Source organism: Polyodon spathula, chromosome 11 (assembly GCF_017654505.1).
Source record: "Polyodon spathula isolate WHYD16114869_AA chromosome 11, ASM1765450v1, whole genome shotgun sequence".
Lineage (NCBI taxonomy): Eukaryota > Metazoa > Chordata > Actinopteri > Acipenseriformes > Polyodontidae > Polyodon > Polyodon spathula.
This window is the reverse complement of record NC_054544.1, coordinates 30,922,905-30,945,989: the sequence shown is the minus strand read 5'-3', so window position 1 is coordinate 30,945,989 and position 23,085 is coordinate 30,922,905. Positions and strand designations below refer to the sequence as shown.

At 38.3% G+C, this 23,085-nt stretch overlaps 2 protein-coding genes across 2 annotated transcripts; both read left to right on the top strand.

Annotated features, from left to right (window-relative positions):
• Window positions 1-12,899, top strand: prss16 (serine protease 16). Its single transcript, XM_041263226.1, has 9 exons — window positions 1-244; window positions 893-1,074; window positions 2,035-2,267; window positions 3,221-3,356; window positions 5,939-6,053; window positions 7,703-7,904; window positions 9,744-9,834; window positions 11,713-11,921; window positions 12,187-12,899. The coding sequence occupies exons 1-9, from the start codon at window positions 26-28 to the stop codon at window positions 12,309-12,311; spliced, it is 1,512 nt and encodes a 503-aa protein (XP_041119160.1). The 5' UTR covers window positions 1-25; the 3' UTR covers window positions 12,312-12,899.
• A 1,436-nt stretch (window positions 12,900-14,335) lies between these two features.
• Window positions 14,336-22,009, top strand: LOC121322839 (glia-derived nexin-like). The gene is made up of 9 exons (XM_041263227.1): window positions 14,336-14,745; window positions 17,122-17,374; window positions 17,740-17,967; window positions 19,408-19,605; window positions 19,807-20,005; window positions 20,457-20,557; window positions 20,880-20,966; window positions 21,104-21,187; window positions 21,569-22,009. The coding sequence occupies exons 2-9, from the start codon at window positions 17,131-17,133 to the stop codon at window positions 21,604-21,606; spliced, it is 1,179 nt and encodes a 392-aa protein (XP_041119161.1). The 5' UTR covers window positions 14,336-14,745; window positions 17,122-17,130; the 3' UTR covers window positions 21,607-22,009.
• Window positions 22,010-23,085: the final 1,076 nt, after the last annotated feature.

The window sequence follows — 23,085 nt, the reverse complement described above, 5'->3', positions numbered from 1 at the left end:
ATCACATGATTTCTGGTTACTCGGGATGGCCCGGGGTGGAGTTGAGATGTTTGTGTGCAAAACATACTGGATTATGTTTCTCATCATAATTTTATGCATTTCTCATTCTTCGGCTCTCCTTAACAAAATAAGACACCGAACGTTTCGAACGAGTGTTATTATCGGCAATGCAGATGTCGAGGAGCTGTGGTTTACTCAGAGACTGGATCATTTCAACGGAGCGGATGGGCGACTTTGGCAGCAGGTGATTAAATGCATTAAAATAAATACCTAAAAATAAAAAATAGGTGATTAAGTATTGGCTTGATGTACACCGTGCAGCTGAACAGTTTCCTCCGCGTTTTTAAATAATACATTATTTCCCAGCATTTAAACTGTAGCCCCACGGCATGTTTACAATATATGTTGTTAGGATGGGCATCAAATTTAATAAGAATTAGACAAGATGTGCATTTCCATTCGCCTTTTAGATTAACGCGTACAGTTTTATAAAATGTGTTGTCATTATGTAATATATATCGCGTTATATATTAATTCGTCATTTAGCAGACACTTTTAACCAACAACTGCTGCAGAGTAAGTTAGAGTAGGACCTCGGTTTTAAGTCTGATCCGAAGGACATGGTATGTATAAACTTTGGCACGAATTTTCTTTGACCTAATGTGGTAAAAGATACTGCTTTTTTACAAATTGAAGTACATGACGTGCTTCTTTCTAAACCGCAATTATATAGTGATACTTGCATCGTGTTAGTGATAGCTGTGCATGACTGGTGCGGCTTTGTGGAATTAGTTCATATAACGCTTTCAGGTCTTGAAACATGAGAAATGTAACTTGAGTGCATTTGGGACTTACTCATATTAATCCTCTCTTTTCCTCACTCTTCTTGCAGAGGTACTTTATCAATGATACTATGTATAGAACTGGCGGGCCGGTTTTCCTAATGATTGGCGGTGAGGGGCCTGCTAACCCAGCCTGGATGCAACACGGTACCTGGCTTACCTATGCACAGAAGCTAGGGGCGCTCTGCGTGTCGCTGGAGCACAGGTTCTATGGGAAAAGCCACCCGACTGAGTAAGCAGTTAAATACAAGTGCTAGGAAATACTTGGCTCTGTGTGCATGGTTTTAAAAATCAACACCAAATTAACCCTTCTGATGTGCCAGTTGGAGTCACACAGGAGAGTGTCTTGTCCAAAAGAACCGAATCTTCTAGTCAAGCAGACGCACTGTATTCATATGACTGAGCAACTGAGCTCTAATCTGTAACCACTTGCTTTGTGCATGGGTGTTAAGGCAGGGAACAAGCAGCACCGATAGTGTCAGTGCCGTGTATTCTGACAGCGAGTCATGGACAATACTTTAGAAATACATGGCAATCAAACAATGCTCAGACTATTTAAGTATATTTAATGACCAACTTAAAACTAAAAAAATGCTTGACACAAATACCTTGTGTACCTCCTTTTCATGAACGATTTCAACCCAGATCTCAGGTCAGACTGCATTGTTACAGTAGCTTGATCTCAGAAAAGTTTGCGTAAAGAAAATCCTAAAAGAAAAAAAAAAAAAAAACACGTGTTCTTTTAGGTATTCCTGTTGTTGCCTTGTTCAGTACATCATATTCCACTAGAGGGCTCACTGTCCTTATGTTTGTGGGCCTTATTCACAATGCATTCATTTACAGCATACGTTTATAAAAGGAAAAACAAACTGCGAATCTTATTGAACTAGCAAGAAACAACTTGCATTCAAGAACTTACAATTCATCTTGGAAGATATTTAATGCTTTACAACATTATTGTTTACTAAAGTATTTTTAAGGAATAAATTGGTGTAAATTTAGCCAAGAGGTAAATTATTTGTGAATTTAGCCCACAGTATCAGAAAATTTTTTTGCTGAGGGACAGAGGAGCAGTGGGAGAGCAAATGAATGCAATTCAGAGGGCCTTGCTATTAGTATAGGTAGATAATTATGTAGAAGATAAAAACAGCATGCAGTTTATGTAATCCTTGTGCCGTTCTGTGATTTTCAGAGACTTGAATACCGCAAACCTCATGTACCTCAGCAGTAAGCAGGCTCTAGCGGATCTCGCCCACTTCCGCACGGTGTTGGCTGAGAAGATGGGCCTGACCCAAAGCAAGTGGGTAGCATTTGGGGGATCTTACCCGGGATCGCTTGCCACGTGGTTCAGATTGAAGTACCCCCACCTTGTCCATGCTGCAGTAGCCAGTAGTGCACCCCTTCATGCAGTAGTTAACTTTCCAGGTGAGTGGGAAATGCAAATTCAATTTCCATATGTATGTACATGTGCAGGATAAGGGGGACCTGTGATAAGGTTGATTGTGCTAAGAAATAGATTTAAAAACCGAAGCTAGTCTCCTAAATCCCGCACATTTAACATGTGGGATCACTTGCAAGCTAAATTCTAATCACTTCTCTGTTTGTGTTTTCCCAGAATGTTTTCTTACCACTGGTTGTAAAACACTGAATGCAATAAACTCAACGTGTAAGTGTTTATTGCACAGGATTAACATTCCATGAATGCCAGTTGTGCTGCGTCTCTAGAAGAGAGTTTCAGCTTCCAAGCCACAGCACGTACTGTAATCAGAGACTGCTGTGCTGTTGGAAGGACATTGAGATTCATGAAAGCAAGACAAAAGGAAAGAGGCAACACTGAAGATCCATCAGCTCGTAGATTTGTTCCAAGATGCTTTCTGAAAGGACTGGCAGTAAAGGCTTGTTTCCAACTAGCAATGACCCCAATATCCTCCCTACTCTCCACAAGGATCTTCACTTTCCCACTGTTGCATGGGAACAGTGTTTCTTGAATAAAGACCCTGTCTGTTCAAAGACACCCAACCCCCCTCCCCCCACACATGCATATCTGCAGAGAGATAAACAGCGCTCAGCCCGCAGCCCACATGTGGCTCCCAGAGCAGGTCACAGTCAGGCCCCACGCAGTGGAGATAGCAAGCTCTGTGTTTCCGAAGCAGCAGCGGTACTCCGGAGCTCCACACAGCTGGCATGCAGGGCCAGGTTAACACTGTCATCCCTGGAAACTGCTCATCTGCTTTACACAAGTGGCTGCATTGCCTGACTTAAATATTGAATAAAGAGGCACCGGGTTCTTTTGAATTTGCAATTACGTCCTGATTTATATTCTGTTTGGCATACTATACTGAGCACACCACACATGTTGGTTATTGTGTCCTCTACAGAATATCTGGAGGTAGTTGAGCGTTCTCTTGCATCCCACAGTCCAGAGTGCCCACTGCTGGTGAAGAATGCATCCGACACTCTTGTGGACATGCTGAAAGACTCAAAAAACTATGACAAGATAAGTAAAGATTTCCGGTATGTACTGCAAAAAAAACATGAACAGTCCAACATTGTATCAATTCTTAAACTTTAAGCGTGGGCAAGAAACAGTTTTAATTCAAGAAGTTTAGTATACTACTAACCACAAAACATTTTTGTCAAAAACAATCATAATGTTGTTTACTTTGTCTGCTAGCAAAGACTTTTCTGCAAAAATCAAGCTTGATTCAGACTTTAGACTATCAAAGAGGACACCCTACAGACCCACTTATCCCATTAAATATGCATCCCCTGAGTCCTACATCTGCATGCTACTCTTTCAAAATGGCCTAGCAGCAGCCTTTCGCAATTGGAAGATATGCGTGCTGCATTTACATGAACAGAGTATAAACTGGGTTGTTTTATTGTTCCTTGTTGACTTGGTTTGCTGTATTAATGTCATGTTTGATTTACAGGAGTATCTACTGCCAGATCCCTGGGCATTTTTCTTATTTACTGGGGCAGTAAAAAGCACTATTGTTTTCTGTTGGCAGATGTAAATGTTGCAATTAACCATTGATATAGCTGTGAATGACCATTTATGGGTCATATCTGTGCTGCCAGTATAACCTGGCTACTGGTCAAATGTGTATGTGTGTGTGTGTATATATATATCCTTTTGCAGTAAATAGCATCTCCCTAAACATGGTGGGGAGGTTGTTTACTCCGCTGAGTGCAGGTGAAGCATACGTTTTTTTTTTTTTTGTTCTGATTAGCGGTTTCGTATTTCCCAGGTTCCATTGCACAGTAATGCTTTGTTCCCACCTGACCAATCACGCAGGGAGATTCCCTGGCCATTGAAGAGTCACTTCTGTTTCCATCACTTGCACAGTAAGAACCAGAATTCTCACAGAGCAGTGATTTGAGTCAGCAGGAGTTACATCACTAGAAATGTTTTGGAAAATTCCTAGGGAAAAGCGGAATCTGAATTTGCGTGCATGGATCAGATAGAAAGACATTGAGGTTTATCGGAGAATCATCAACTGAACAAAGTATGCCTAGTGGGAACAAATTCTCAGAACTGCAGACCAGGAGGCAAACTGGCTTATCAGGACTGAAGTATAGTGAGGGCCATTCAGAAGCTATCTGTAACATGGAGGCAGTGATTAGGAGCTAGAATTGGAGGGCTGGGCTGCTTACTCATGCGCATGACCTCAGTCTGTTTGAGATAATAGTCAGAGGCATTCCACACGGCTGCAGTCACTGGGCCCAACACTGCCTTCTTAAAAACATGGAAATTACACAGCGTTGTGTGAACAAGGTTACTTGAGAGTGCCTGGTTAAATATAAATATTCTCTGCTGTCAATGTTAAGGTGGCTTTCTTCAGTTCTTTCATAGCGACATTTAGAAAAACGAGTGCATCATCTCTCCAACTGCATCAGAAAGAAACTCCAAGTCGTGCTAACAGTGTCCTGAAATGCCTTTTAAAGTCTGCCTTGTAAATATACTGTATCAGCAGTTGTAATGGACAGAATGCAGCTGTTTCTGTGCCTGGTACAGATCTGATGCAAATGCAAAGCTGTTCTCCTAGTGGGAAGGTTGAGGCCCAGCACCAGTAAGTTTACAGATGTCTACCTGCTGGATAATGACGCAGTGCAGCCGCTTCCATTCCCCACAATGCGTCTGTACTCTGAGCTATTAACGCACAATTGCAGTTTTACTGTTAGTCAGATTTCTCTCCTTCCCAATGAATATTCTCACATGTGATTGTGTAAATTTAAGCTACACAGAGTTCTTGAATCCTCCATAAAGCCTTTTTTATGTGAATGTTTTACCACATTACAGTAAAACCCTGTTTTATGCCTGCGTAACAGAATAAATATTAAAATATATTTCAAGTGGTAGATGCTGGAAAATTTGAATTAAACCAGACTCTTTTTTTGCAGCTTTTTACTTTTTAATCCTGAGTGCTCCTTTTGCGAATATCTTTCCACATTAAAAGTATTTCACTGCCGTATCATTCCAGTCATACTTCGAGTTGTCGGGCAAATGCAACCCATGTATAGTGATTTCCCTTCTCTGTTTCCTAACTGAGCGCTGGACCAATTTTCCACACATCTTGACTGTATAAAGAAAAAAAAAATAAAAAAATTAGCTCTTTACTTAAGGGCCTATAGGTTTTATCTAAATATTGCATTTCAGGAGAGGGTGAGGGGTAGAAGTTCACTTATCTTCGACCTTTAGTGTCACATCCTGTGGTTGATGTCAAAGCCTGGTATAGCCATTAGTAAGTCTCCAACTCTTGTTGCCTGTATGTGGTGTGCACATGTCTCAATTACTATAGAAATGCTAAACTATCTAAACAAAGACATCAGCATGGCAAGCGCCTGCAATTTGCACATCAAAAAGGTTAATGTACAAACTAAACATTTGCTACATAATTACCTTGAATAACACACTGAATAACTGAATAGGTCTTTATTTTTTCATTGCCAGTCACGGCCCCGTTCAAGAGGGAAAGGCATAGCTTTATATAATTGGTCATCTTTAGAAAGTGTGGAAAATCCAGGCAGAGATGCTTAGTGGAGAATCTCTTGATTGAGGTTCTGAATGCTGCATTCTGTTCATTTCCCTTTAGCCTGTGTGAAACACTCCAGATTAAATCTGACATGGACCTGGCCTACTTCCTGGAGGTGCTGGCTGGGAATTTCATGGACGTGGTCCAGTATAATGATGACAACAGAGAGTTTGAGGTGAGGGGTGGGCAGGGAGGCGTTCTGGACTGCTATACTGGAATGGATCCAGTAAGCCAAGTCCTGACACCCAGGGTAGCAGTTATTGCACTGGTTTCCCATCAATAGTTTTACACAGTAGCATTTAGGAGGCACATGAGGTGCATTTTAGGGGAATTATATTTCTTAGTTTAAATTGTGTATCTCAATTACTTTTTTAATAAAAAGCACGGTCAAGCATAACCTTTTTAATTTATATTATACAATGACATTCTGTGTAATGCTGTATGTATATATTGTGCAACAGATAAAAACACACGTTGAATCAGATGTATATGTTTTGTGTAATAATTATTGGGTGGATTACTTCATGTTTGAATGGATGATGGTTCTTCACTTTCAGGTCATCTAAAGTAAGAAGAGATTGTGAGTCATGTGTGGTATCATTCGGCTTATGCAAAAAACTGAAAATACGGGATCAACCCAGTTTGTTACAGTAATGCTGAAAAAGTCACACTCGGAATGAAATACGCGTCAATCAGACATGAGTCAAACTACCAGTTGGGCAGTAACTTTTTGTGAAATTACCAGTGCCTTTCCATCACCAGCCAGGAGGCTGCCTTGATGGACATTGCTTTTCCTCTAGTCTTTGGTCAGTCCGCCTGTATTTATTTGATTACTACTTAATTGGTTAAAGACTAATCTTGGAGAATGGGCGTGGTGCACGGAGAGAGATGTTTATTGTAGCCTTGATAGTAATTGTGTTCTAATCATCTAGGGATTTGCCCCATATAATTCAACCCAACCCCTGTGCTAACCACAGGGACAGTAGGCTGGTTTTATCACGATATTCCAAAATTAGATGGGTTAATATCTTTCTTTCAGTCACATGTTGTGTTGGTCTAATTTCATCCCTGGGCTTCGCAATTAGAGTTTTCATCTCAAAGGCATCTCAAGCGCACATTTTGCCAGAGTCTAGGAAATATGCCTCACCGGCTCTAGTGAAATTTTTCAGCGCTTTTTCTGTATCTTTTTATTTCCCAATCTTCCCAGTTGATTTGGGATTTTATTACACCATATGACGTTTGTCTTGGCATATTGCTACGAAGTAAAGATTGATTGATTTGTAATAAGTAGAATAAAAGTGAGGGAGTTTTGCACAACCATAATAAAAAAAGGCGAGGCTATTGCCCATTACAGGCAGAATGTGAAAGTAATAAAATTAAACAAAGTAAGGTATGGTTTATAAAACATAAAATATCTTGTCTGGGGCACAGAAATCTGCCAGGAATATTTTGTCTGTTAATCACATTAAGAGTTCATCATTCTCGGCATTCTCCAAGGAACCGTTGCTGGTAATGCCTCCCTGAAATAAGTCAAAATTATCTGGGGAAACCTTGTGCGCTGTCACGGTTCGTTGCATTATCAGTATCGTCAGTTTTTTCTTGACGAGAATGTTGTGACGGGCCTTGTGCAAACATGGAAATAAAGATGTTAATTTACCTCCTAGGAGTGCTTTCCAACAACACTATTCAGAAACATCAGTCTGAAACATCAAATTGGAGACCAATCTAGAGGTCAAAGGCTTCATGCCTTGGAGCTTTCCTAAAGGATTTTAAAACATGTTGCAGGTTGTAAAACATGTTCCGCTCTTTTTTGTTTTTAAACAGGGCTTAAGAGGAACGAACATCACTATCAAAGTGCTCTGTGGTCTGATGTCGGATGCGTCTCTTGGGACACCATACGACAGATATGCCTCTGTGGTTCATCTGATGCTGAACACGTTTGGTCAGAAGTGTCTGGATGCGAGTTATGACATCTACAGGAGGGAAATGTCAAACTCCTCCTGGGATGGGCCAGCTTCAGGAGGAGGTAAAAAAAAACAAACAAAAAAAAAGAAGACTATTCTTTTTATCTGTCCTAGATGTTTATTCATAAAGCTTTAGGGTATGATTAAACAGCTGGTTCCGTGGTTTTCTGAAATCATGACATATAAAAGGACCCAGAAACCACCACCTCATAATTCTCTCTTATTTCTGATTCAGGGATATAGCGATGGCAAGCGTATGGCATCCATAATTACTGCATGTCTCAGTTTTAGAAGGAGGTGACATGCTTAGTTTTCTCTTATTTTGATTGAACAACGATGGCCGTCGCAATTTTGTGTTTTTGTACACTTACCGAAAGGGTAGTAAATACAGGGTCAGTTAGTTATCTAATTAGTTAGATGTCAGAGCCAGTGTCACTGCTCTGGTGTGAATTGTGATCAGCTAATAAAGACCCCTAACTGATTCTGTGGTCACTGCTCTTGCCAGACCACAGTCTGATTGCATGCGTGTAGGAAGATTTTGGGAGTCATGCATGATCAGTTCACCCCCAATGTTTTGATCGGAGTCAGTGCTTGGCCAGGAGGGACTGAGCACTCCTCTACATATATAGGGACCCTCTGGGGAGCTTGCCGTTACGTTGGTCCCTCTTGCCTTCGGCTCCACAAGAGGTCATAATGGTTTGTTTTGTTTACTGTCTGGTCTACACTCTCAGAACATTGCATGCAGGAATTTTGGAGGTTTATTTTTTTAGGCCAGGTATTTGACCCTTGGTTGTTAGTGCTGCATGGATCGAAGTGGCGAACCAGATTTAGAGCTGTAGGTCTTACTGTGCAAAGCTACTTATAATTATTTATTCCAGGGAAATAGGAGGTTGCAGCAGTGTTGGGGGTGGGGGGGGGGCACTTTGGTGGTTTGCATGCCCTTTTATTTGTTTATCCAAGTGGTCTGCATTTGCTCCTTATTTTTACTTCCGAAATTAGGAACAAAACAAGCAACTTTCCAAGGATGGGTTTACTGTTTAAACCATTGTGTTTCTGTAGTAATACTGTAATACTACATAATCTACCATTTGAGTGTTTCATAGTCCTCTGGACAACCTGGTGTTTGTAGCTGCAATGGACTTTTGTTGAAGCACGACAATTCCTGTGTGTTTGAGCCATGTGACTTCTGGCAAAGTGAGACTTGCAAAGGTTTGTTTGTGTCCCTTTTAATGGCAGTTATAACAGGACTCCCGGAGGAACTAATCAGTGACCCTGTGCCCCTGGGATTCCTTGAGGTTTGGTATGTAGGGGTTTCAGTTACACTGATGAATGCACAAGTACTTTTTCTTCTGCTGGATTGTGGTATTATCGGTAGCCCTTTTTCTGACCGTAATGGAAAACATGTGTTTTGTGGAAGCCAAACAGGACGTCCCATTACATTCCCTTCTAAAGAGCACATTTTCCATCACGTACTATAACTGTGTTTTTTTTTTTTATTATTATTATTTAGTAGTCGCCAATTGTTTTTTTTTTTTTTTTTTTTTTTTTTAATAATCAGTTTCTCCCAGTTTAGAATAGCCAATTATTTTTAGGCTCAGCTCACCGCTACCTCCCCAGCGCTGACTCGGGAGCGATGAAGACAAATCGGTGACGTCCAGGCTATAGGGTGCGCTCCATGCGGAGCGCCTTTACCGGATGCGCCACTCGGGAGCCCCCTAACTGCTTTTTTTTTTTTACATTAAGCATTTCAGTCAACAGGCTGGGGGGGGGGAGGTTGCTCGCAGTTGGGGTACAAATTATACACCACCTACTTTAAATGTAATATGTAGCATGTTTTGAAACTTGCACTAGGTTTTAGATGTGTGGTACAACAGAACCCAATGTTTTGTTTCCTATCGTAGGCAGACAGTGGGTCTACCAGACCTGTGCAGAGTTTGGTTTCTATCAGAGCACTGATTCTCCCAATCAGCCATTTTCTGGATTTCCTCTACAGTGAGTACATCTGTGTTCAAATATTTCTTTTGTAGTTTTTTTTGTTTAGCATGTATTGCATCTTTGTTATAAGTAATCTTCACCATTTATTGTTTTGTTTCAAATATTTAACACGGATGTAGCCTTTTAGACACATTATTGAATTCCTTTCCACACAAAATAACCTGCCCTGTTCCAAGACTTGTTTCGACACATTTCAAGTCATTACATTGTATCACAATGCTCTTTCTCATTGAAATAATATAAATAAATAAATATTATTTGCGCAAGCTTGCATGTTTGTAGTTTCACTAAAGACACTGGGTATGAATAGATCAGTGAGCATAATCTTTTGAAATACAACAATGGTATCGTATGTCCCTCTAGTTAGTTTTCACAAAAAAGTATTTTGTGCCTCAAGGTCAAATCTTTAAACTGGAGATTAAAATGTCCCACTTCAGTTGGTAAAATGTATGGCAGCAATCTGACATTTCAATCTGTTTGTGTTCTAATGTCATGAACCTTAACAGTTAGATATAAAAATGCTGACTGCAACCAGCTGCTTATTCACCTTTTGTTAAATTGTAAATTAAGGAGTTTTTTTTTTTTTTTTTTTGTAAATAAACATATCTAGCACATTGTTCTGTAATGTCAGCGAACATTAATTTACATCAACCCTGGAAGTAACCAGTGCATAATGGTAGGTCTACAGTTTCCATGGCTACACCTCCACTGTCAGACAGTTCATACTGTGTTGCTAAATTTCAGCTTATTTTAAATGCAAGTGTCTGAGCCAGTTCACACCAGAACAAAACCGCCCCCTGAAAACTGTCCAAGTGCTTTAGACAGGATGTGGAAGTGGTCCACAGTGGTCCTTAGCGTGGCATTATAATCTCATAGTAAATATAACCAGGGAAAGGCTTTATATAAGGATTACTATAGGAATTCACATTTGTATTTGTATACTGAACTTCCAGGAACATATATAATAGATAATTCATGCATCTCAATTCTACTAGTTTTTCCACAAAGCGTCATCTCCATCTTGTCAGAAGGCTTTACTTTCCGTGTCCGTGGCTTTGTTTGTTTTAGGTCCCTAGTTGTAGTTGATGCACTGTCGCTGTCGTCTTCGTCAGCAATTTTTAACCTTCTTGGACATAGTTTGTAATACAAGTTCCTTATGCCCTTTTCATTGCATCAAGAGGACTACTGACTGAATCAGACAGTTGTGCGGTAGATGCAAGACCTGTGGATTAGCTTGCCTATTAATTCTGAAACTTCTGGCTTGATTACACCACTATGCTGACTATGGGAAAAACAGTACCGGAAAGGCATTGTGGCATGTTCCAGCTCGACTGTGCCACTGATGCTATTTCAGTTTAACTGACCTAATTGACTGACACAAAATAGAGCAATTTAAAAATGTGCAACATGACAGGCTTAAATCAGCAATGTGTTGTGTATTTCTGTGGTTCTCATTCTTTTTGTCAGTATTTTTAAAATGGTGGTTTTGTACCTGATTGCAATCCACCAGCAGAGCCTCTCCCCGGATAGGAGCAGTTTAAAGGTGTCTACTGTTTTGTGACACTACAGGCATCTTCCCATTGTGTACAGGGCTTGGAAACAAGCACATCAAATAGTGTTACTTACAGGTCTGCATTGGGTTAGTATGGGATATAGGAATATGTTGCTCGGGGGGGTGGAGTGGAGTGGAAATCCCTACGCTTGATTTATATAATCGGCAGTTCCCACATTCTGTTTGAACGATAGCTATATGGAAATTAATTTGTCTGTGGGTCAAAATTCTGGAGTAATCTATTGATTCCTTTGATAACTTTGGCCTTGGTTTTATATCGGGGACACTGTGGAATGAAAGTGTTTTCTTCCTGTTCTCTGCAGATACCACCTGCAGCAGTGCTCGGACATCTATGGCAGCGCCTTCAGTGCCGCTTCAGTTGCTGATGCCGTTCTGCAAACCAATGAAAACTATGGTGGCTATGACATCACGAGCAGTCGGATAGTGTTTCCCAATGGCTCCATTGATCCCTGGCACATGCTTGGAATCACCAAAGACATAAACGACGACCTCCCAGCCATATTTGTTAAAGGTAAGAAAGGGTTGCTGGCCATTTTCATTTTGGGATTCAAATACTATTTTATTGCAGGTAATGTAATTCTTCAGGAACAGTACTGAGAAGTAGAAAAGATGGGGAGAAGGTGTTGGCACACATTATTGGAGTAATATATTGCCTCCAAACTTTGTAATCCTTATCTAAATCATTTATCACTAACCAAGCACCTCCTATGCTCTGTGTAATTCACTAATAACATCAAACCTGCAGCATATAAAAACCGGTTTGTTCTTCTTGTCAGGCACTGCTCATTGTGCTAACATGTACCCTGCCAGACCTGAAGACTTGCCGCAACTCAGTTATGCAAGAGACCACATCTTCCTGTTCCTCCAGAAATGGCTGATGCTGCAGGATTTCAAGAACTGAATGGCCCTCTCTACCTGACTTCCTTTATTATCATACCCCTTCAGACAGTCAACAAATAAATATGCACAATTAGCAAATTAATGTGAATGGAACTTACCAAAGAGACATGTATCTGCTGAATCTTACTCCCAGGCCTTTCTGTATTTCCCCTCCCCTCCTAGATGAAGGAAGCAGCAGCAGTAGTAAATAATCTCCATCATGTTGGAGGTGGTTCATTACTGAATAGCAACATACAACTTCCACATTATCGAGCATCTTTCTCTCGAACTGTGCTTTTACTACTGGTTCCAGGGTTTAGTCTGCTTGAAGTTTATTCAGAATTACTGGAGAGAGTTTCAAGATGTACTGTAAATTCATGGCAATCAGTATGTGTATTTTAATGCTATCGAAGGGTTTTTTTTTTTTTGGGGGGGGGGGTTGAGTATTTTCTTTATATGCTTTTGTTGCTGGAAAGTAACTAAAAGGGCCATTAGAATTTTAGGGTATTTACAAGTGCTACTGGTGGCCTTTAATATTAAAGAAAAAACCTGATTTTGAAGGCTTCAGGAGTGTATTGTAATCCCACAATAATAAATTGCAGATTTATCTTATTTAGAAATACCAAGATGGTCAGAAGAAAGATACCCTTTGACTAGTTAATTTGAACACTATATTTCTATATCCTCATTCATTAACTGTGTGTAATTGTACCATATTAAGTTTCCTATCTATGTAGCTGTCTCATAAAGCATAATGTTTTTGTAAACGTTTTGGCAGGGCAGCTTCTCCAACTTCAGACACAAACTGTTTTAAAATGTATAAACATGTAGTTAAAGGAATTGTGACAGAAGGGGATATGCATGAAATGTGTCTTCAATGCATATATAAGGATGGTTTTAAAATGAAATGGTCAATAGGAGATTTGATATTCAAATGTAAAAGCAAATATTATAACCTGATACAATAGTGTCATGAATAAGTTCAAGAAAGACCGTTACTATCCACAGTTATGTGTTTATTGTGCTGTTCAGAGCAGGGGAAGTCCTCGCACAGAACTTGGAGAGAGATTAAATATATATAGTATAACATCTATTCAAGTTCACCAACCTTTTATCTTCAGGGTGCTTATAAACCACACAGGCTGTTAATGTGACACATTCTTCAAGTATAATAGTTGTCATAAGAATTGTTAAATTTGGTCTATTCAATACTGTAGTACAGTGCCGAATATGTTAGTTCGGCATTTACGTTGATATGAGAATGTAATGTATTGTGGGTGGGATTAGTTGGAACTAAGCTCAACATATATTGAAAATCAAACTGCTCTCCTGCTGTAGCTTGGTTGTCCTGTGTTGCCAAGCAGCTGTGGAGTACCCAAATTCAAGTAATTTGTGTTAAATTGCATCAAAAGTGAATTTTAAAACGCTGTAAATAATAATAAAAATAAATAAATAAATAAATCAGGTTCATGAATAAGGAAAAATGAACGGCTCCAAAAACATGAAGAATTATTGGAATATCTACAACCTGTTGCAAAGAGGTTACAACTGCAAAGCCAACAGCAACATCAGGTGCTGCCTTTGAACCCCCAGGGACACGTGGGGCAGCTCATTAGTAACATGGGCAAACAGCTGCAATCAGTTAGCTACTGGGCATAAACAGACCGTTTTATTCAGTCCTCCATGGAGGTAATAAATAAAACAATAATATTCCATTTCATAAAAATATAACACTGGAAAAAAATATATATATTATATATTATATATATATATTATATATATTATATATATAATATATATATATCGGTATTCTTTCGGAAGCAACGTATATTAAAACTGAAATGCTGTGCACTGTTCATCTCAACTTGTTTGCAGCTGGGATGGTGAGGTTCGGTTCATGTGGTACTGAGGGCTTTAGACAGCAATATATCAGAGGGTTTGGAGAAGCAAACGAGACTAGGTGATTGGGAATGGACGTTGGGTTTACTATTATTTTATTAACTCTTTTGCAGCAGATACTGGTTTGTATTAGCAGTGATAAAAAACAAAAAAACAAAAAAACACCTTAATTATGAAAATACAGTACAGATGGGAAAATGCAGCCTTACATTTTTCAGACCAGCAATGTGCTATATTCAGCTCAGAAACTAAACGCAGCAACAATTTCTCCTGCCTGCATCGGCTCGCTCTAATTGGTTTGCCTCGAGCGAGGAGGAGTTCCTTTGGCTAGGCGCCTGTAAAATAAACAAGGGGGTGGTAGAGCCAGCAACACGACATGGTATAAATATAAGGGCTTTAACTTTCTGTCTGTACCAAGACGAAGCGAACTGTTATTTAGTAGTGGCTGAGTAGAAACAACAACAACAACAACGACGCCGCCGCCGCCGCCGCCAATGTTATTCTATGTTACTAAGTTATAATCTAACAGAAATTTACATTTGGGCTCGTGTTTTGAGGTAAGGCTAATTGCGTTGATGGTGAATGGATTGTTTGTACAAGTGTGTGTAAACTGAACATTTTGGCAGCAGAAGTCGTAGGTGTGTTTTGTTGGTTATGCTGTTTTATTACCGTGTTTCCTGGTTTTTAAAAACAGCTGCGGACTGTTTGCCATAGAAGTGTATAACTATAAGTATGTTTACGGATTTCAAACAAAGTGTTTTTTTAGTTTGATTCGTAGTATTGTATTGCAGGTGCGACTATTATTTTTATTATTTTTAACAGGTGCGTGCAAACTGTCTTTTTTTTTCAATTCTGAATTTACACTACAGTGACTTCTTAACCGTGTCTCCCTGTTCTGCAGTGTGATATATATATATATATATATATATATATATATATATATATATATATATATATATATATATATATATATATATATATATATATATATATACGCACATTATCTACCATGGTAAGAAACTTGGTAAAACAAACTTTGCATAATTGTTATAAAACGTCCTGGATAACATCCCAATAGTTTTCTATTATTATTGGGTACTTCATGACACGAGTAACAATACGAAGACAAGTATAACATACCGTAAACTTTCCAATTACATTAGTATGTCACGAGCTGATTATCTCTACCATCCCTATTTATTTATTTAGTTCTCAAGTGTTTCCCCTTTTAGACGTTAGTTGTGTGTTATTTTGACCATTAAACAAAACCTTAAGTACTGATGCTGATTTAAAAAAAAAAAAAAAAAAAAATCAATGCAATTAATTATTCTAGTGCTCCTTTTTGGACACGGTCCAAAAGTACTGCAGTGCAAAGTATTTCTCATACAGATTGCCAAGATTTAATAATGGAAAACTCTAACTGAATTCAACTGACTTGGTGTGTAGTGACACCACAAAACTCCAGCCTCAATCCTGGAGAAAGTGTATTTGGGGCACTCTTGACTAGTGGTCAGTTTGGCCACCTCAATTTGGGGCCTAATGTTGTCTGAAACTTAACAAAAAATAAACTCATTTTACAGGTATAATGGAGAGACTTTAAAATTGGGTGATATGTTGATGCTTTGTGGGTTTGATAACACAAGCTACAGCATTTTGAACCGGAAACTATTACTGTAATCCTGCACAGCAACCACCCTTTGCAATGAGAGATTATTAAGGATCTCTGCATCACTTGATGAAAGCATTTGCCCTGACTTATCTTTGGAAGTCCAAAAAGTGTCTCTCTGAGTGTGCTTCTTTCCATTGCCTGTCTTCAGACCTATCAGGAAAGACTGTCCTTTTTTTAAAAAAAAAAAAAAAAAAATTCTTAAAACATAAATGGTCCACCATGAATGCTTTCCTTTTCTCCTCTGCTATATGTGGGTAGTGCTAGGCAAACCTGGTGACATTCATTGTTTTATTATTTGAAAGAATACTTGTAAATTGAAACCTGCAGCCCCTCTACCTTCAGGATGCTCTTGAGGATGCAATTTCAGTGATCATTTTAAGTAGCAATTGAAAAATACTAGAACTGTGAAATTAGAGCAGAAATGTTGACTGTAATTCCCCATACATCGTATGGCTCTCCATGAAAAATGCCAACAGTGTCTGAAACCCACAATCTCAAAACTTGACTTATGTTATTTTGCAGTTTATTCATTCTTCTGCCGCTGTTTCTTAGCCTTTCATTTTTTTTTCTTGCAGTATTTTCAGCTCTGATGGTGGTGGTATAGCTTTAAACGCAATTATGCCCCAAATGGAATATACCTCTGGCAGTAAAACTAAAACCACAAGATATGTGGGCCCGGCAACTTCTGTTAATGGAGTCTTCCTGTTGCACAGCTGTTTTTTAGCCTGAAGCAGAAAAATATTGTGACTTGTCAAAGCTTAAACTGATGATTTGTTTCCATGAAGTAATATAAGTTTATTTTTATTTTGTAATAGTCAAGTTTTTTGGTTTTTGTTTTTATTTAGCTGCCATTCTGTTAAACCATATGAACTCTTCAGTATCGCCAGTTTTTACCATTCCCTTGATTTAAATTGGCAAGTGTTATCAATAATAGAGTAATAAAGTATTTTGCAACAAAATTTGGTGTCGTGAAACATTTTAGTTGCAAAAAGAAAAACTGCAAAGTGATGTGGCATGTCTTTATTTGGATAATAGTGACTCAACCATGTGATATTTTACTGAATGTCAGACCACTAGGTAAACGTCAAACTGGCATTACTGTGACCCTTCCAAACCCTGTTAAAGCTTTGCTTTGATCATCTGATAGCTCGAGGCCCTGTATACAGCACAGCCAATGAATGTATATAAGTCTACAGTAAATGGTAGTATTTAAGCTTTTTTAAATATTCTAACTTCTGTCATTTCTTCTGCTTGGTGGTGAAAGGAGGTAACTATGGGACATCTCTTTGTTCTCCTCCTCTTCGGAGTGGCAATGTCGTCTGTCTTCTCCCAGTACTCTGGAGAGTCTGGCTCTGACATCGGGATCCAGGTCTTCAATCAGATTGCAAAATCCAGACCGCAGGACAATCTCGTTCTGTCTCCTCACGGGATAGCAAACCTGCTTGGAATGCTGCAGTTTGGAGCAGAAGGAAAGACCAAGAAGCAGCTTGTGACAGCTATGAGATACAATGTGAATGGTAAATTTATTATTCTGAGATTCCGCTTCTGGAGACAAGCAGAGGGTGCCAGCAGTCCAGCACAGCCTTGTTTTTTTTTTTTCTTTAGCACTCCTTGGAACATTAACTGTTAATTTTAATTAAAACAAGAGATGGCTTTTGGAAATGTGATATTGAGTCTTGGAGGAAAATTTGTTTTCAAATGGTCCCAGACATATTTGAAAACTCATATTTATTTATTTATTTTTTTTCTTGTCATGTTGAAGTAATCTAGACAGGATAAATCCAGGCAATCCCCCCCCCCCCCCCCCCCATTAGTAGCTGGTTTAATTTGGGATACAGCTGTCCTTTGTAATTCTGACCTCACTATTTTGTCTTTTTTAAAGGATCAGCTAAAATGCTGAAAAGGGTACAGAAGAGCCTAGCCTCTGGGAAGAATAAAGACCTTGTTACCATAGCCAATGCAATGTTTGCCCAGAGCGGTTTTAAAATGGAAGATGCCTTTGTCTCCAAGAACAGAGAGGTGTTTTGGTGTGAAAGCAGAAGTTTGGATTTTAATGACTCTAACCATGCTGCAGCTTCTATCAATCACTGGGTTGCAAATCAAACCAGAGGTAAGTTCAGAGTGTTCAAGTTAGGTTGAGAACATAGGAAATTTTAAATAAATAAATATCAACATGACTAGGAATGTTCTAAGTCTGTCTCCATTTAATTTCCTGTAGTCCTGGTTTCTGTGCTGCTTGAATTGGGCTGGCTTGGGTTAATTTGTTCCACTCTTTATAAGATTGTAAAGACTTCAGATACATTTATAGTATGGTACTTTTTTTATACTGCATACAGTATATAAGCAAGCATCCAAAAAGCTACTTAAAATTGACTCTGGTCTCTGGGCAAAAAATAGGAATTCTAGAGCATAGCAAGTAAGTTTTAATTAAAACTTTTCAGACACCAGTCTGAAGCAACTGTTAAAGCCACAGTGATCAAGAGTGAAGAATCATTGTTTTGTTTTTACCCAAGTGGTAGCTAAGAGACATACATTTATAAACACTTTTTTTCTGTCTGGAGAAAAAGTTGTTTTCAGGGCACATATTACACAGCTATTATTAAGTAACTACTTTCAACTATAAGGTCACTATACTGAAAATATTAAATAATATTATCTACTGGGATTCTCATTTGATTTGCGCACACATGCATATTTAAATTGTACCTTCTAATAAGTCTCAATGTTAACCCAGTGAAATTTAAATGGAACATTTATGGGGGAAAAAAATAAGAACATGTTTAGCTTTCTCGAGATCTGCTTCAAAGTAGGTTGTAAATTTACTGTAATAGAACTTAGATTGGTTCAATATGTAGTTCAAAACCTTTTTGACCACCTATGTTCTTCTTTCCACGTCTCTCAAACATTTTAGAAATTCTAATTGCAATCTAAATACCTTTTGGTATGCATGAATAGACATCCTGAAACGCAGAGTATGAAGTACTAATCTCTGAAGAATTGCTCTCTGTAGTCTGGAAAACTAGAAAACCATTGAAACAATTACAGTTTTTTTTTTCCTTTGTCTATTGAATATAGTAGCTATAAGTCTGGTGTCACTGTTATAGTTGGTGTCTTGAAGCGAACGCAGAATTTTCTATTTAAATCGGACCATCATCTACTGTATATATAATTCCCCATACTGTTGTCACGTTTGTCGATTTACCTCTTTACAGTAAGCTTCACTCAATGGGAGAAGGGTGGTTTAGCCAACAGTCTAATAGCAGTGCTAGCCCATATCCTACCAATAACTTCCCTTGAATGAGGCAGAGGCCAGTTTTAAGTCACTTTCTGTTTATCATGAGTGTGCATTATCAGAGAAAGCATTGCAATCTATAAAAGTAGTCTTTCTTTTTTGAATGTCCAGTTCTATAAATGTCGTCTTTTTTTCTGCAATAGTTATTGAGGCAATGAGAGAGAGATTCTCCAGTGTAATTTGTGAAAGTAAATTAAAACCATGGAGTCACAGTTCTGAATTGAGAACTGTTTATTACCTCTCTCCCCGTTTTATCAGGTATGATTGAGAACCTCATATCGCCTGACATGCTCAGCAGTGCCCTAACAAGGCTGGTAGCGGTGAATGCCATTTACTTCAAAGGCATGTGGAAATCTAGGTTTCATAACAGGAACACAAAGAAGCGCAATTTTCATGGAGGAGATGGGCAAGTACACCAAGTGCCCATGATGTCACAGCTGTCTGTATTCAACATCGGTAAGTCTTGAGATATATATGGGGAATGTCTCATTAATTCTCCCATTCTGGTGTCACGCAAGAACGAATTCAAAATATGTAGTAAAGTGTTTGTTTATTTTTTTGTAGTCGTGCAAGAGCATGTCTTGTAAGAACAATATATATTATAACCACAGGTGTTGATGGTATTGTTCGAATGTTAATTTCATTTATATTTTATAGGCTCAACAAGTACCCCTGATGGTTTGGAATACATGGTCATTGAACTGCCCTACCATGGAAACAGTATGAGTATGTTAATTGCCTTTCCCATGGAAGACAGCACCCCTCTGTCGGCTATCATTCCTCACATCAGCACAAAAACAATTCAGAGCTGGATGGAACTGATGCGCCAAAGAAAGGTTCGGCTGGTCATTCCGAAGTAGGTTCTGGGTCTTACTAAACTACCTTTTTATATTTGGATCAGGGATGGTGTAAAAACAATCCTACCCGGGATTCTACAATCCCAGATTATAGCAGACTACACGCAGGCATCGTTTTATGATGGGCTATAGGGCCCACTATAAATGTGGTACTGCATGATGGGAAGAAACTGTTTTGCTGCAACAGTTGTTAACGAATGCAAAATTCAATGAGAATGTTTGTTTGTTTTTTTGGAATCGGTATCTTTTATTTAATGTCTCTTGTGCAGTCTTGCTTTTAGCAATGATGTTATCGGTTTTTCATCCAGTGTTTTGCAGACCTGCAGGATCTAGTCTACATGTAGTTAAACTCGCAAGAGAGCACTTAAGACTTTGTACAAGCCTTAACATAAGTCTGCTAGCACTGGAATCTACAGTACAGTGCTTCTGATTCCTCTGTGTTACTTGCAGGTTTACTGCCGAGGCAGAAACTGATTTAAAGGCTCCTCTCTTGGCTCTTGGTATCACAGATATGTTTGATCAGAAGGCGGCAAACTTTCGAAGCATTACAAGTAAGTTTTACAGTTTGAAAACTGAAATTGAACTATATAGTATAATGGCAGTACATTATACTGATTTGTTGTATTGCTATAATATACATCTTGCATGCACTATGCATTACTATGTGCAACACATAGGCCATCAGATTCTTGTTTTTGAATCGTGACTCTGCTGCCGAGTTTCGGTCCATAACAGGATATCATCATAAATGCTAGACTCTTCAGGCAAGCAAACCTTCAAAAATGAATAAACTCACTTGCACCCTCTTGTGGTGTAAAGTATGCATCATTAATTCATGTTGTCTTGAGAATTTGTTTGTTTTTACTTTAACAGAATCTGAACAACTCAGTGTTTCCAAAGTATTGCAGAAGGCTAAAATTGAGGTGAATGAAGGTGGGACAAAAGCATCTGCTGCAACTGGTAAAGACATGCCTCTCTCTTTAATATAAATGGTAGTTTATGTGGAGTTCGAATATGTAATAGAGCATGTGTTTGTTTTATGATGTATCACAGTTTTAGCTACTTCTACATTAAATTTATTTTCTTCCTTTTTGCAGCTGCAATTTTACTGGCCCGGTCTTCCCCTCCATGGGTCATTGTAGATGGACCTTTCCTTTTCTTTGTTCGACACAACCCAACAGGTAAAGATGTTGCCCCATCTTCTGTACTGTAAACATAGTTTTAAAACCCAGTTACTCTACAGGGAGTGTTTATTTGATATTTTAACAAGCCCCAAGAGGTTCACAACATTTGCACATGGAGTCACCATATTTTAGTGCTGTGTTCATAGTTTTATTTTTATTTATATTTTCCAGTGTGACCATGCAAAATCTTGATTGCGCTTTTAAAGTGTCACATAATGATGGGGCTATAGCACCAAGGAAGAAGTATTTCCATAATTCACAACTCTTATCTCTGAATCTTATATTTTATCTTTCATGGATACATTTCCAATGTAGCAAAACAAAAATTACCTGTAATAGAAAGATTTAAATGTATTTCCTTCACCTTGTGTTTTTCAGGTACTGTGCTGTTTATGGGACAAATTAACAAGCCGTAGGAACGCAGTGCAGTGAGAAGAGGCCTTGTTTTGTTTAATTTTGTCTCCAAGATTTCTGGCTTTACGTTTTGATGTCCCATAACTTTTTTTATTCAGGTCGAAACAGCCTGTGTTGGTCCAGCTTTTCTCATTGGGAACATTTTAAACATTTTTCTAATGTTATTTTGACATTAATAATTTTATACTACTGAAGCGATTATTTAATTGGAAGCACATCGGTGGAAAATGCCCTTTTATTCTTAACTCCATTGCTATCGGTGCGCACAGAGCATATTGTTAGCATTAACTTGTGATGTTTGAAGCAGTGCACACGTCTTGTAATGGCAATATGTAATACACTCCTAAATGCAAAACAAATGTGGTCTAATTTGTGTGTGTGTATATTAATATATATATATATTGATTTATATATATATATATATATATATATATATATATATATATATATATATATATATATATATATATATATATATCTATATAATATTTGCATATGAAACTGATCTAGTACTGTCAGACTAGATCAACATGGGTGACAGAATTTGTACAGATTTCTTATTATTTGTTAAAGGTACATTGAAGGACATACATTTAACTATACCAGTAATGGTGCTATGTGAAGAAGTGAAAATCACATAGCACTTTTAGGGTATTGTGTAATTCCCTAACAACCAACACACACACATACTGTGGTGGTTTTTTTTTTTTTTTTGTTTGTTTTATTTGCAGTAACTTTTTTTTTTTTTAAATCAATAAAAACTTGCTCATTCTGGTTTATCAAACTGTGTGGTTGTGTGTTTTTTTATGTTTGAGTGTTCATCTTGTGTGTGGTGTTTTTTTTTTTTAATTAACCTTAACTTAAATGTCAATTCTACAGCTGTTTAGTGCTTTGCTTTTAAAAACTACAACAGTTCTTGCATTTTTATATCCTGTTGCCTGAGGCAGTAGCGAAGCATGACTGTTCATTAAGATGGCTTCCCAGGAATGTGAACTGTCAGGCTCTGGTTTTTGATGAGGTAGAGTGCATGGAAGGGTAAACTAGAATGCAGAAAAAAAATCAGTCAGTCCTCAGTGTTCAGGTATTACCATGATAGTATCTGAACTATGTTTTTGAAATGGTCCTGTGGCTTAGGCGCTGGGGTGGGAAGCACTGCTGTAGGTACTGAGTTAAGGTCCAGCTGCCTTCTGATCTTCCTGAAAGCTAAATATAATGTTTAAATAGACTTCCTCTGATTTCTTATGTATGATCATGTGAGAAGAGTGGGGGGAAAAAAACCCTGAAACTGCATAAAATGGAACTGCCTGAATTGTTGTAGTCAATAAAGTCTCTTTCTTACTATGTAATCAAAGTAGTGATACTGAACTTTACAGTACATTTATACTACCTCATCAATCTTGTTTACTAGCAACAGGTTGCAGGGTATTTCCAGCTCACAATATCCAACTGATGTTACAGTTCCTACTGGACTCACATTTAGA